General features: G+C 36.9%; 1 protein-coding gene across 1 annotated transcript in view; it reads left to right on the top strand.

Annotated features, from left to right (window-relative positions):
• Positions 1-15,565, top strand: part of LOC107088728 (E3 ubiquitin-protein ligase MARCH9-like) — a 26,418-nt gene extending 10,853 nt beyond the window's left edge. The window contains exons 2-4 of the mRNA XM_015381081.1: positions 9,850-10,005; positions 13,996-14,188; positions 14,809-15,565. Of these exons, the coding sequence (XP_015236567.1) occupies positions 9,850-10,005; positions 13,996-14,188; positions 14,809-15,140 (681 nt within the window). The 3' untranslated portion in view covers positions 15,141-15,565. The remainder of the gene's footprint in view (positions 1-9,849; positions 10,006-13,995; positions 14,189-14,808) is intronic.
• The last annotated feature ends 682 nt before the right edge of the window (positions 15,566-16,247 follow it).

Genomic DNA, 16,247 nt, shown 5'->3' with positions numbered 1-16,247 from the left:
AAAACTAACAGAAAATTAAACAATGCCATGGTTGCATTTCAAAAAAACATATGTACATTTAATTAGTGAAGAGAACAAGTATTTGGTAAAAAGATGCGAAAACCACATTGTCTCAGCAGCGTATTGATTCCTATTCAGAAATTAGCTCATCACCTGTGATCACAACGTGGTACAGATGTTTTGTTTTACCCTTCTGTGGTGTATATACATATATATATATATATATATAGTTTACGTTTCAATTACAAAAATATATAATGAAAAGGCTTGTTCCATTCGAAATATGGATATTTACTTTGCGATTACAGTGATCCATAATTGGAGACGGTGAAAAGTGTGTGTGTGTGGGGCGGGTTAACAAGTCCCACTATTGTAGTGGGTGACATGTTCCCACATCACAATGAGCTCCCAGTTTATTTTGAACGAGTGCCACGTCCACCATCCTGCTCTCCTTAATACTCAATAGAACACCAAATGTTGATTTCATCGCAGCTGAAAATAGTCGCTCAAATTCTGCATCTTCTGTTTTGGATCAAGCTTTTAAGGAAAAAGGATTTTGTGAAAATGAAAGAATGAAGATGACTTTTTTTTAAATGTGGTCTTTTCAGTACTGATAACAAAACACAAGCCTTGTCTAAAAAAACTCTAACAGCTCAAGTCTTTTAAACATTTCACTTTGCTTTCTGTTTAGTTGGTTTAATAGCTACATGTTGATGGAGGCAGACGGGATGTGACCTTTAATGTGCTGTTTTCTGTTTTTACAAGTTGTCTGGCCTTTCAGTGCAGGAAACGACTATAAATGGAAAACAAACAGTCTATTAACACAACATCTCTGTGATGGCTCAGACTCCCCTTTATTTTAAGATTGTAATTGATTAAGATGGAGTTTATTTTCTTCACTTACATTGGCGATCAGATCTTTACATGAACTCATCATTAGTATGGGTTTTGCATTCATTTTGGCCTTCTTTATTGTGTCTTTTAAATTTATTTTAAGGGTGGAAAGAATAAAACATATTTAATTATCTTTTAAAAAACGAGAATTGTTGCTAGTTTGGGCTTAAAGTAGATTTTATTTAATTATTTCTTTAATTGAATTAATTGATTTATGTATTTAATAACAATATGGTCAAAACATACCTGAAATATATTTTTGAGAACATTTGAAGTATATTTTCAGAGAGCGGTGACAACTGGATAATGTAAAACCATAAGCGAAATGATCTGTTTGTAAGAGGATTTTCTTAATAAATTTACGTACCTCTGTTATTGGTTTGCTGCAATCGTGTGCACTTTACAATAATCAGATTTTTCTCTTGAATAATCCCCTTATGCACATTATATTCGATATATTTTCAGTCTTAGGTTATGACATATTCTGCAGCTTTTAAACACTTGTGCTTTTATTACAAAGTCTATGACAACTTGACATTTTAGAAACGTTTACTTTCATAAGCTTTTTGTATTTACTGCCCCATATATACTATGACCTTCTCTGTATTGTCTTTATAATGTCAGCAGGCAAGTTATTTTTGATGTTTATGAGCAGCATTTGGCTCATCTACCAAAGTCTTTCCTTCATGCTTTGGGACATGTACGTGTTTAATTATATGTCATAAGGTCAAATGAGCCAGATGGGAAAACATCAAGACTGCAGACAATCAGAAAATCCCCTATTTTATTATCAGTGCAGGTACAACCTGTCTCAACCAGGTGACTTTTATGAGATGCTGCTCTGAATTACTGTCTGTCAATTAAAACTTTATACATATTTGGCTTAGACAGAAATAAACAGAAGGTAACCTTAATTAAAGATAAACTTTTATTGGTCATTTTATTTGGAATTAAAACTTCCAGTTAATTAGTTCAATCATTGCTCAATTTATCTTGTCTATAGAATATTGAGTGATTTTGTTTAAATAACCTTTAGTGGTAGTATGTCACTGTACAGTATGAGTTATCAGCAGTATAACAGCATTTGTTTGGTGTGCTTGTGTCTGCATTAGGTGACAGGAATTTAAAAAGTCATGAATGTTATTAGGAAAAGAAATTCCTTTTTAGTTTAGATAACCTCGCACATTTAAAATCAGTTTGGTTTCATTCAGTTTATCTCAAATCAATTAATTTAATCTAAGTTCAGACAATTTAAAACCTTTTTTAGGTTAATTCACTTTGGTTTGGGTTTAACACTGTTTCACAAAGTCATACTTTATTCAATTCAGTTCAAAATTCTCTATTAAATCCAAAGTGGAAGGGAAAAATGTTGTAGCCTATAAATGCAGTCTTAATAAAGCCTTTTTTAACCTTTCCTTGGGGTTGTTACAGCTTTGCCCTAAAGCGATATGTAGAAGAATTCAACTTTATTGTCATTCCACGTACATAGCAACAAAATGAATTCTCTGCATTTAACCGATCCCCTTGGGGATAAGTGGGCTGCCATTGTGCGGGGGCTGGGGAGCAGTAAGAGGTTAAGGGTCTTGCTCAGGGAGCCAGAGTGGCAGTCTGTGGGACTGGGGGATCAAACTCACAACCTCAGGATTGAAAGCCCTATGCCTTACCACTAGGCTGCCACTAAAGTCTAAACCAGGTCTTGAACAAACAAACATTGGAATGGAAGGCGAAGTCCTACAAGTGACTCCACTTGCAATAGTGGCAAAATGCATTTGGGAGGCCTTTCATGTTTCTGAAAGTTAAAGAATATAATTTTATTATTTACTAATCATAAAGCATGCGTAGAGGATGAAAAAAAAAAAGCTTTCTGAATTAAACTCAGAGCTAGTAAAAATAATACAAATTAGCTGATCAGATTCATTACAGAAACAACAGCGAAAACAAAAATCTCATCCATCCATTCATTTTCCGTCACGCTTATCCCTGCTGGGGTGGCGAGTGGTGCTGGTGCCTATCTCCCAAAAAAGAAACCAAAGAAAATATATATTAATGTCACATTTGAAACAGCTCATTGAATAGAAACAACAATGTGTCTTTGAAGACAAATCCTCCTGCAGTTCAAACATGCGAGACCTCTCAATCAATCACAAAAAGTCTGTCAGAAGTCAGGGGATTACGCTTTAAAGTCCCTGCCCTTGTTCTGATCGTTTCTGAAACAAAACTTTTACATAAAAGCCAGAATTTTTACTTTTTTTAAGTAAACTTTGGAGCTTTACCAGATCAGACAGCGTTCTTTCACCAATGATAAACGAACATTAATTATATTTAGTATTTTTATGTTTTTTTTTATATTCATGCAGTAAAAGTTAATAGTGAAAGCTTTAAAATGACTTCTGGAGGAGGGGCTTCTTGGCATAAATCCAGTAGACTGGGCTCATAGATTAGAGGGAGGAGTGGAACCGTCCATGGAAAGATTTCACTGACCTTCTTTAAACTGGGGCTTGATGTGTTGATTTTTTCCAACATTTTAGCCTGCTGAATGCTGCCAGAGAGGTTCTATTTAAGTCTTAATTGCACATGTGTAACATTAAATAACCAATACAGTTATTTATGATTAAACAAAGAGGAAGTTATGATCTATTTTTGCAGTAGGGAGGTTGTTTTGAATCACTTTCTCTCTTTAATCAATTTAACTGCATTCATCTGATTTTATTCATTTAATTCATGAGTGTTACTAAAACAAAAACATAGAAACTATCTATAAAGGTGAAGATTAATGTTATTATCTTACTTTGTGTGACATTTTTTTCTAATGTGTAAATTCACCTGTCCTCTCTTTGTGCTTGTACCATCTGGGAGTTGTTGTCAGTTCTGAATTATACTTGCTTTCGTTTTTTATGAATCAATGTCAGGTTTCAGAGCCGCCTCTCACCTCCACCTGCTTGCCCTTGAAGCCTCCATACTCCCTGCTGTTGATGCAGTGCGCTAAGTTGCCCCCTTTGCCAAATTTACTCCACATCAAGCTGTGTCCTTTCATTGACTCACTTATGATTCATAATGAGTTTTTTCCCACAACAATGCTCTTTTAAATGGTTTTATGCGGCAGGCCTGGGAATAAAGTGAAAAGAAGAAGTGCCATGAAAGCAGAGCCATCTGAGGACATTGAGAATGTGATCTGAGCGGAGGTGGCAGCTTGAATGCAGTCATCCTTTATGTGTTTGATGGGCCAATAGGCTTCAGGTGCTGCTGTGGTGTTGAAGAGACAGTTTGATCCTAAAGACTCTCCAGCCTGCTGGGTTTTTAAAAATAAACTCAAGCTTTTTTTTTTTTTTTTTATGTTTGTTTCAGTATACATTTCCATGGTATACTGAATAAACACAACGGATGATTTAGTATTGCCAAATATATCATATTTATATAAGGAAATAGTTTTTCCAGTGTTTAACCTCAATAATAATTTGTGTTATTTCCTCTGGCTTGATGGATATAAACTTCTGGAAAAAAATCCTAACTGATGGTGACCAATATTTGTGAATATTTGTTATGGCTTCTGTTTCTTCAATAGGCTTTAAACCTACTTTATACGTATGCCTCTGCTATCTAGGATGACATAAAATGTGCTGTTATATAGTGAAGAAAGTAAGTATTTTAACACCCTGCCATTTTGCAAGTTCTTCCACTTAGAAATCATGGAGGGGTCTGAATGGTTCATCAAAGGTGCATGTCCACCGTTAGAGACATAATCTAAAAAACATTTTGAAATAACAATATATGATTTTTTTAACTAATTATTTTTATTAACATGATCCAGCTGCAAATAACTATTTTTTTTGCATGAACAACTGAGAAAATCAGTGTTACTATTTGGCAGACATGGGCAATGTGGAGTCAACAAGTCATCTCCATGTCATGTATTTGTTCTACCCAGCCACTGAAGCAGGTGAGTCCAATCTTCACCATGAATTAACCTCAGCAGATTGGACTCACCTGGTTAATTGGCTGGGTAGAACAAATACATGACATGGAGATGACTTGTTGACTCCACATTGCCCATGTCTGCTATTTGGTAGTCCTTGTTTGCAATTACAGAGGTCAAATGTTTCCTGTAGTTTTTCACCTGGTTAACATACACTGCGAGGGATTTTGGCCCACTCCTCCACACAGATCTTCTCTAGATCAGTCAGGTTTCTTGGCCGTCCCTGAGACCCACAGTTTGAGCTGCCTCCAAAGGTCCCTCCAAAGGTTTAAGGTCTGGACATCTTCCAGAGCCACTCCTTGGTTACCCTGGCTGTGTGCTTTGGGTTATTGTGATGTTGGAAGACCCAGCCTCCACCCATCTTCAGTGCTCTAACTGAGGGAAGGAGGTTTTTCCCAAAATCCTCCCCTTAATACAATGAAGTCCACCTTTGCAATATGTCCCATTTTTCTTTCTCCAAACATGGTTAGTGGAATTATGAGCAAAAATATCTATTTTGGTCTCATCTGACCACATGACTTTCTCCCATGATTCCTCTGGTCATTGGCAAACTTAAGATGGGCCTTGACATGTTCTGGTTTAGGCAGGGGAACCTTCCATGCCATGCATGAAGTCTTAGTGTATTACCAACAATAACCTTGGAAACGGTGGTCCCAGATCTTTTCAGCTCCCCCTTGGTAGTTCTGAACTGATTTCTCACCTTTCTTAAGATCATTGAGGTTTGAATGGAGCCCCAGTCCAAGGCGGATTGACAGTCATATTCCGCTTCTTCCATTCCTAATGATTGCTCCAACACTGGACCTTTTTCACCAAGCTGCTTGGCAATTTCCCCGTTGCTCTTTTAAGCGTTGTGGGGGTTTACAATTTTGTCTCTAGTGTCTTTGGACAGATATTTGATCTTTGCTATGTTTGTGGTTGGATTCTTACTGATTGTATAGGGTGGACAGGTGTTTTTATGCGGTTAACGATCTCAAACAAGTGCATCTAATTTAGGATATTAAAATGGAGCGTAGGTGGACATTTTGAAGGCATACTAACTGGTCTTTAAGGGTCAGAATTCTAGCTGTTTGAAAGGAGTTCAAATACTATATATTGCAACTCAATCATACACTGTGAGTGGACATGCACCTACGATAACAATATCCGACCCCTCATGATTTCTGAATGGGAGAACTTGTAAAACAGCAGGATTTTAAAATACTTATTTTCCTCGCTGTATAGTTTAGTTGTTGGGAATGGGAACCAAACCTGATCCATTTAATTAATAAATTCAGTCAACTGTCTAAATCTATGTATAAAACAAAATAAAAAAAATTAAATAAAAAAATAAATAAACACATATTTATTACCGTCTTTTACAATGATATATAATAATGGGCTACATCTGACCAACATTTTTCAAAGTATTTCTGATTTGGTGTTTGAAGCTTTTTTGTTTTACCAGGCAACTAAGGAATGGTGATTAGTAAAATCAGTTTCAGTGTAGTTGCAGAAAATGCCACTTATATGCATTTATTTATATTATGGTTAATTCAATCTAATGATGACAAAAAATTATTAAAAAAGGAATTAATAATGAATCATATAATTTCATAACATAATGAAAGATTGATTTCAAACATGGAGATGAGTTTTTTTTTACTAAGTGAAGTGATTTTATTAATATTTTGCCAAATTTATAAATACTGAGTCTGAAAATGCAATGGCTGTCAAAAAAACAAATGTTATGTTCATGTTTTTAGCACTTATTTGTCATTGCAAAAAAGGCATAGCAGCTCACAGGAAAGCATTTGGAAACTAATTTTATAGGATTTCACTGAATCTGAAACACTTTTACTGTAAAAATGCAATGCTTTTTTGAAAACACATGCTGTAGATCAAGCTCTAACACAGTTGAATTTCTAGCACTGTTTTCTCATTGCCAATAATTGCCTAACAGCTCCTGGGAAAGAGCGGAGAATTAACCTACAAATTTGGTCAATCTGACACACTAACATAAAAAAAAATGCTTGTTCAAAATGATAATAGTTTCTAAGCAATAAAGGAACAATAAAATAGTCAACATACAAAGACTTAGGTTTTTTGTTATTCTTCATTTTAGATGCCTAATGTCGCCAATTAGCTTTATACCCAGTTAACCTAATTTAAGATGCAAAGTTACTTCTATTTAATTTAACATCAGATTGACCAGAAAAACACAAGTTATAAAAAAAATATATACAGCTTATAAATTCAGGCATTAAGGGAGACTGCCCGCATGTAGTTATTCTTTTTGGTTTAATATTCATAGCAGCAGTTTCCTTGTATGTCAGAGTTAGAGTCTCGTTTTGATGGTAGCATTGCAAAGAAAAACAGGACAACAATTTAATTTAATCTCTCTCCATTACAGAAAAAAGGCCTTTTAATTAGATGGAACAAGGATTTCAGCTTTAACTGTGCTGATATGGTATAAAATTAACTTGGATGATCACTTCAGGCAAAGTATTAAAACTGTTTTTGCATAGAAGACATTTTTTAAGCAATTAATAAATTAGCCTAAAATCAGTTTACACAATTATCTAAAGCTAGTTAAACAACCAAAACAAGTAGCATGATTTCAGAAGCACAACATAGATGCCCCCACTTTAAATTTATAGATTATTAGTGACTATAAGGCATAAATTCTGTTTTTGACTAAAAAAAAAAAAAAAACAAACAAAGCTGAAAAAGGTGTAGAGGCTCAAATGTAGTTTTCTAAAAGGATTTCCTGTAAGGGATTAATAACTTAATTCTGATTCTGATTCCAGACAATTGTGTTTAGCAAACTAAATATTTTCTTAAATGTATTTTTACTATTAGGATATTTAATAAATTTATTGTAAAGAGCATCTGTACCATGCAAAGGTGCTAATTTAGTTTACAGCAGTTTTCAGTATTTACTAGACTTGTAGTAAGAGTAAAATATATTCAATAATTTTATCTCCTTATTTGTGAGACGGTTTATTATAGTTATGCGTTTAGAGTTATAGATAATGTTGTTGGTACTCTTTCTCTTTGACGAGATGTCTTGATTTAAACACGAGACATAAATCAATGTGACAAGTTGTTTACAGACATCCTTACTTGCACGATTACGCCTTAAAGCTGCTGGCAATGGCCTGCAGCTTGTGGCAAAAACAAAGTGGCCAAATGTGCTCATTTGTTAGAGAAAAAAAATCCAAGTGCTGATGTGGTCTTTTTCAATAAAAAAAAAAAACCTTAAGTAAAACCACTTTATTTATGCAGAGACTGAAGGAATAGTTAATCACTCCATTTCATACCATATTTTAAACAATAATAAATGTTTTCTTCTTTTTTCAATGTAGGCTATTTGCTTGGCAAGCTGACAAAATAACTTTCCGGCTCCTTCCCAGTCGTGCTAGGTTAAACTAACCAAGCAAATAATGGCAAATACCTCTCTTCTGTGCAGGTCTAAGTTAACCAAAGAAGCAGGCATTTTCCATTGTTTTCAAAGTATATAAAGCATTGCTAGGCTAACTAAAAATAATTCCCACTCTTTTTAATCTGTGCAAGGCTAAGCAAATCAAAGACCTGAAGCAATTTCCTGCTCTTTCACTGTTGCCAACTTAGTAAATTTGTAAATTTAGTGACTTTTGTCCATGTTATTGGAGACTTTGAGAGCAGAGAATGAAAGCAACGATTGGTTTGATTTTATTCCCTTCAGCGAGCAGCGATTGATGCTGCTAGCCCCTCCCTCCGCCAAAGCAATGACAGGCAGTCGGAACTTGCAGCAAACCAGCAAACTGGGCCTTATGTCAGAGAAAGCAGAACAACTCTGTTCCCCCTTTGAAAATGAGGCGCACATCTGCAAAGCTTTTACCCCCCAAGGGGATTTAAAAGCTACGTGCAAATACACAATTTTTTTTTTAATTCATGTTTTTATTCACGTGACAAGGTCAAGTACAAACAAAAAAAGTAAGGATTTTATCCTTTTTACAAAAACAACAACCACTCATTCCCTTTCTTCCCCAACCCTCCCCAATCCTACAAGATTATGTTACAGATCAGTAATAACCCACATCCTTCCTTCTTACCGTACACAAAAATGTGAAAAAAAGTATATAGACAATTTAAAAACAAATAACATAAATAAGTAAATAGAAAACACCACAAAATAAAAATGAGAAGTGAGATTTTCAATGGGTTGAGATGAAGCAAGGGGGAAAGGGAAATGTAATCAAAAGTCAGTTGCCAGAAGTGGAAATTTCATTGTCCTTTAGTGTCTTTAAACTAGCTATGTAACTAATCATGCAGCCCCAAACTGAAACAAATTTTCCAGGTGCCCCCCTCAGATCATATTTAATTGCCAATACACTATTTAAAGTAATATGTTTTTCCTTTCAAACTGTTGCAATAGAATAGATCCCTCCCTGAAAATAATTCATATGCAACATCATCCATTGCCTTTGCCTCTGCTAAGCTAACCAAATAACTAAACATTACTGCACTTCCTTTTTGTGACCATCATGGAACCTTCAGTTGCTCAAATAAAACTTTGCCAGCTGCTGAAAACATGCCATGATGCTTATGCTATAGGCCTGAGTCAATAATTATTATTTAGGTCAGAAAGATAGGTTACATTTTGAACCCTCTGTACATTGAATTTCAACTTTAATATATGTAGGATACACCGAGGGGGAAAAAAGAAATAAAAATCCAAGATTGCAGGCAAGCATACTAAACATTTATCATTTATTTGAATAGAAGATTATTTTTATTTTCTTAGATCAGTCACAGACATAGCTTTTTATTACTCATGACTAAGAATTCAAAGGCAAACAGATCAAATCAAATCCGTGGGAGGTAGGAACCAAGTTGTGACATCATTATTACGCCTTACTTCATATTTGCTCAATTGAAAAAAATAGATATTCATATTTTGTTATAATTCTATAGTAAATCTATTTTCTAAGTAACTCTTGTTTTCTATGTGTGTTCTGCAGGGGGAGCTACTTAGTCCCTGCCGTTGTGACGGCTCCGTGCGCTGCACTCATCAGCCTTGTCTCATCCGATGGATAAGTGAAAGAGGCTCTTGGAGCTGTGAGCTCTGCTACTTCAAGTACCAGGTCCTGGCCATCAGCACCAAGAACCCACTGCAGGTAACAACAAATATTTGCTCATAAGAATTAGAATTTGCCAAAGCACATTTTTACAGAACATTTTGATTCTAACCAGTCAACAAAGTTTAAATGTTTAAAGCAGATTTGCACCAGGAGTTTGAGATTATAAAAGAGGCTGCACAGTGATGCAGCTGCCTTGCAGCCAGAAAGGTTACTACCTTTGTGTCTTTTTCATAGTGTTTGCATTTTCTCCAAGTGGATAATTGTGTTCTCTCTGGGTGCTCTGGCTTGCTGGTCTAAAATCATGGCCCCTTCCCCCATAGATATTCACCAGGCAATCTGAAAGGGCCAGTTGCTATAAAAAAGGGAAGAGGATGGATGTTGCTGCAGAAAAAGAAAACAGTAAACATATTTAGAAACACAACTTGTAAAACAGAAGAAAAGGCTGTTCTGTAAGATTTCTTCGAATCAAAAAGGAAACATTCAGGAAAACAAGGTTACATAAAAAAGCTGCAGATAATCCTGACCTTTTATAATAAAAGACGCAGCAGAGCCATTAGTCTTTGCTGGAACAAATCATAGGCTATTGCGAATGTGAGGACTGTTTGCCATATTGTGCTGACCAATTTTCCCTCTGCGTCACTGTCCGTCTGCCAGGCTTTTCAGACGCACAGAACAAAACCTAATGGGAAGACGTGTGGTTTGGTTTGGATGTGCTGGTCTGAGAATGAGTTGATTTATTCAAATAATTGAAAATTAAACAGCAGCTAATAAACAATTTTCAGAATTTCTACATCAAAACAAGACTACCTGTGGCGTTCGAATGTATAGGGGGTACAATTGCCTATCACAAATAATACGTTTAACTTTAGAACATAGTTTCATTTACTAATTTTGAGCTTCCTGACATTTGAAAAACAATCAAAATAACACATGGAGCATTTATTCTAACAGTCAGTGATGCTGAAAAGTTTCAAAATTTCCTTCTAGTTACCAAGGCCTCTTTAGTTCCTTTAGTTATTGCTCATGAGTGATTACAGCTGACAGCAGCTCTGTGCCGATATGAAAGCATTTACATAGCCATACTCACTCGTCCATCCAAATCTAAGAAAGAGAAGAATTTCAGACGTGAAGAATATCTCTTAGAGCCTTAGAAGAATATTTGCTGCGGGGATCCTTAAAGCTGTTAGCCCCAGGCTTTGCACTGTAAGCAGCTCCTATTGCATAAACAAAAGGCAGGAATACCTTTCTTTAGTCAGTTTAGAGAATGCTTAATTATTTGGCCCTAATGAATTAAAGGTAAAGCTTTCAACTCAACCATGGCATCTATAATCAAGATAAAACACATCTTATCTATTTCTTTTTTTTAAGTCATTCTAATAACAATCAAAAATATTTCATCCATACAGATTTATTAGTTCTTTTTTTGTTTTTTTAAACCAATTTAAATCATCAAATTCAGTTGGACCATCAGCCAATTTTTTGTGTTGCACAAAAATGTTAGTTCTAGCAATTTTTAACAAATTAGTTTATCAAAGTGGAAAATCCAAACCAGTCTGGTCGTATACCAAAAATGAAGTACATAATTTGTATAAAGGGTATTAGGGGTGAGGCCTGCATCATGCCTTCCATAGAGGGTATCTCATTGTTTGGAGCCTCATCACCTCAGTAATCTCAGACTTTGATTAGGCCACTTCAAACATTTATTTTGTTTAGTTTTCTAGCCCCTCAGTGAAATACAGAAAAGAAAAGACAGTTGAATGTTCTCATTTGAATGAATAAATTAATGAATGAATTGATTACTTTCAGACAATCCAGTGATATAATGCAAATATTATATACGTAATGTTAGATATAAAGTAAATATAAGGTAATGTTAGATATAACTACGTTATATGTGTAATTTAGTGCTTACTTCTGCAAAGGCGTATAAAGAACATAAACTTAATTAATTAATTAAACCTCCTCTCCTTCCTATAGTCCTTAACAACAATAATATTCCCTATTCCTTATTGTATAGGTTGATGCAAATCAAAAAGTCCACTAGTTGAGCAAATATATCAATTTCAGTAATATGCATATATAAATATATATGTACCTGTGTATATAAATGTGTAACATGTCAAAAAGCAGAACTCATGGATCCAACAACCAACTACCTTTGTGTTGTGATGTCCACTTTATCTCATCAGTCAGAATGTTCTACTTTGAAGGTCTAAGGCATCATGAAGTTTATTGAAACAGGACTTTATGATGTTTTTGCTCGGTAGTGTTTTAGATAAGTTTTCATTTAGTCATTTGTCATTAAGTCATGAACATTGACCTGAAGCAACTAGTCCTGCATAGCTTCAGATCTTCTGCGTTCCAGTTCGACTTCATTTGTTTAATAATTTGTTTATTAAACAAATGTGGTTTGCTGATCTTTCATGTCTCACATTAATCAGATATGAGTGGTATAATTATGATTTCACCCAGAGCAGGTTGGTTTAGAAAGCCCTTCATCCGTCATCCATCCATCCATCCATCCATCCATCCATCCATCCATCCATCCATCCATCCATCCATCCATCCATCCATCCGGTTTTGGGGATGGCAGCTTCAGTAGGGAGGCCCAGTTATCCCTCTCCCCAGCCACTTGGGCCAACTCCTCCTCAGTTAAAACGGAAAGCAGCAGAGAAGTTTAACTGATGGATCTATGTCAGCAGCCCCCCACGCCTGGAGCCAATTGTTTTTTTGTTTTTTCTTTTAATGTAAGAAGAAGTTTTGCAGTCGCTGGACCTCTCCTGTTGTAAACTGACCCACAGCTGTCGAAACAAGCCCTCGAGATTTCACCAAGTAACTTTTTGCACTTGGCACCATGTTGGGGAGTCATTTATCCTATGGACATATGAACTATTTGTAGATGAGCACTGTTTCTTTGAGACACTATGACAAGGTTTTAGGAAAGGTTAGGAGTTTAGAGGAAGAGGGTTCAGGGCAACGCTGGGTCCACCAAGTCCCTACCAGAGGTGATGGAGTCATCTCCATTGGCTCCAACACATCATGATGCCGGGAGTAACTTCCATGTTGCTCTACAACATCAGATTTATTCCTCTCCACTGGATGTGCCAAAGAGGATTCATGATGGTAATTTAGGGTGACATAGAACAGAGATTCAGTGCTTAAGACGATATGAGGAGACACATGTCTTCTGTTTATATACCTCCTGGTCACCATGCCTCTCCAAAGGCAGCTGTCTCTTCTCTGGAGGTAAAGGAAACCTGGGTGTAAGACAATGGACCCCGTTTTTGACCTCTGGACAGTTCTTCAGTCAAGTTCAAGTGGGGGGTCTAGACGGCAAAACACAAATCTTCTGTAATGTTCTGGGATGCTTTCTGCATAATATAAAAAATTTCAAAACAATAATGACTTGTTTACAACCTCTGGGTCCAGCATTATTCAATGCACACATTACTGCACCTCACATCCCAGGCAACCAGAACACATTTTGCAGGTCTGCAATGTAACCCTTATTAAACTCAGATTCATCCATCTTCTCCCGCTTCATCCACCAGGGACATGGTGGGGCTGGTGGGACCAGCAGCCTGTGGGTGAAAAGGCAGGGTACACCCTGGACAGGTTGCCAGTCCATCGCAGAATTCAGATTCAAAGCATATGATTCTGTTTGGTCCCACAGCTCGTCTTCTGTTTCCTATGTCTTGCAGTTTTAACTCACTGTTAGGTGCTTTGGAAACCTTCTGATCTAGCTATCTCTGCAATTAAAAAATCTCTATAATTCTTACCAGCCTCCTCAATATTCTACAAACTGAGTCAATCAAAATGATCGCTAGTCTGAATGTGTAGCCAAGAATTGTTCCTTGTTAGTGGTTTGGTTTCTTGGTTAATATACAGTATATGGTCAGCTTAGATCACAAACAGTGTGTTTCCTTGCTGTACACTTTTATCGGATAGATTTGTACTTTCTCTTGACTAAGGGGTCTGATTATTTTTTTCCTCAGCTTTACACTTTGTCTCTCCTTTCTTCCGCAGTGGCAGGCCATCTCCCTGACAGTGATTGAGAAGGTGCAGATTGCAGCGATAATCCTGGGTTCCCTGTTCCTCATCGCCAGCATTTCCTGGCTCATCTGGTCCTCGCTCAGCCCCTCTGCCAAGTGGCAACGTCAGGACCTACTCTTCCAGATCTGCTATGGCATGTACGGCTTCATGGATATCGTCTGCATAGGTAACTGAAGGCATGATGCAAGCCTGACCCCATACTGTGCAAACATATAATCAGCCTCCAGTGTCTCAAATAGCCTTTGCAGCAGGAACTTAGGGACAAAGGGAGAAAGCTTAGTTGACTGAGCCATTGGGGCTGCATTTTGCAACAAGAGCAGCGTAGTTTACAGGAGCCACAACAGAAATGTTAATAAGCGGTGGATGCATTATGCAAGGACAAACTAGCATGATGAGACAAAGATGTTCTCAATTTACATTTTGGTGCTTTGCAGAATTACGCAAGTGAGTTGGCAGATGGTGCAAGGGAGGAGACAACAAGCACACTAAAAGCCAAACAAATTTTGATGATGTTGCAGAGAACAAGAGACTGTTTTTAAGGTGTGACTGGGTCAACTGTTCTTGCGCGATTATGAGTCGCCTGAGTCAGACAACACTGAGAACAGATTGCATGAGATGTCTGCGCCATGATTTTTGCCAACTGTCTATTCTCATCCACAGACGAGATAAAATGTTTCTGCCCATGATGCTGACAGCAGCTACTGAATCTATTGAGCAAAATGTACGAAAGTGAGAATTTCAAAGCTTTGTCCTTCACTCTGCTTTTGCTTTTTTGCTCTCACCCAGGCCTCATCATCCATGAGGGATCGTCTGTGTATCGAATATTTAAACGATGGCAGGCTGTCAATCAGCAGTGGAAAGTACTGAACTATGAAAAATCGAAAGACTTGGGTGACCCGGTGAGCTCGAGCAGTAAGACCGGCGCCCGCGGCTCCCGCGGTAACCCTCATGGCCTGGCCAGCGGCAGCGGTGGGCGTCAGAGCAGGAGGCTAAGAACTATTCTGAACCACCACTGCGGGTACACCATCCTGCACATCCTGAGCCAACTCAGGCCCAACGACCCACGGATCAGTGCCGCCGCTAACCGGGAGGTGGTGATGAGGGTCACCACTGTATGAGACAGACCTAAGTCATGCAGAAATGCATGTTTGCTTGATGTGAAGCAGTGGAAGGACATATGGACCTGATATGAAAAAAACAAAGGACTCGTCTAGGCAACAGGAGCCCCGCGTGGAGGCGAACGGTGCCTGGAGCATCAATAGACTGAAAACACATGAGGATTTCTCCTCTTGTTTCTTACGACAAAAGCAACCAGATGCTCATTTTCAATAATTAAAGAACTGTTGAAAATGAGGACGAAAAACAATTAAAAGACATCAATGATGAAATGTGTGACAGTGGGGGTGGTCAGGGGCATTGTTAACAGGCTTTATTACCTGAAACAAAACAACAAAATGTTTTTTTTTTCCGACTCAGTATCAGGATGCACAGGAACATTTACTTTTTTATTTAATCCTACTTGTTTGTTTTTATCTTTTCTTTTTTTTTTCTTTTTTTTTTACTCACTTTGATTTTGTACTGATGTATGATTTGAGAAGAAACCATGTTCGGTAACTTCATACATGCCAAACATTTCCAGACGATGTAAGGAGCTTAACATTTCTACAAGCCAACTGATACTGGTAAATAGACCGAAAGCTGAGAATACAAACATCCATGAGGGCAAAATAACTTTCAAAGAACAATAAGTCATTATTAAGAAAAGAAAAGAAAAAGAAAAAAAAAAAGAAGTGAGAAATATCTCAGTTATACTTAACCTCTCTGCAATAAAAAATACGTATGTACATTTCACAGGGAATTTTGCATGGGTATATAATTTTATTCTCCATCACATAACATAAGTACATGACAAATTTGCTCTATTTCGAATGGTGCTTGCCAAAATAAACACTTTTAAACATCTGTTTTCATTGCACCACCTTTTTGTCAGAATGACAAATGACAGTGTGTTACAGCTATTTCAGCTAAAATACAGATTGTTGCTGCTGTGTGCTGATTCAGATTTGATAATAAGTTAACTATTGGATTAAAAATTGGGGTCGGATGATCTCTAACCTCTGGGTCTCATTGCGGTCTCTTCTTTCGGCTTAAGTCATGAATGTAAAGGCAAATGCTTGGTGCTGAAATGTAGTGGGGTACTGGAATATCTAATGATTTACTACGGA

Source organism: Cyprinodon variegatus, unplaced genomic scaffold (assembly GCF_000732505.1).
Source record: "Cyprinodon variegatus isolate N-32 unplaced genomic scaffold, C_variegatus-1.0 Scaffold228, whole genome shotgun sequence".
Lineage (NCBI taxonomy): Eukaryota > Metazoa > Chordata > Actinopteri > Cyprinodontiformes > Cyprinodontidae > Cyprinodon > Cyprinodon variegatus.
This window is presented reverse-complemented; position numbering and strand designations above follow the sequence as displayed.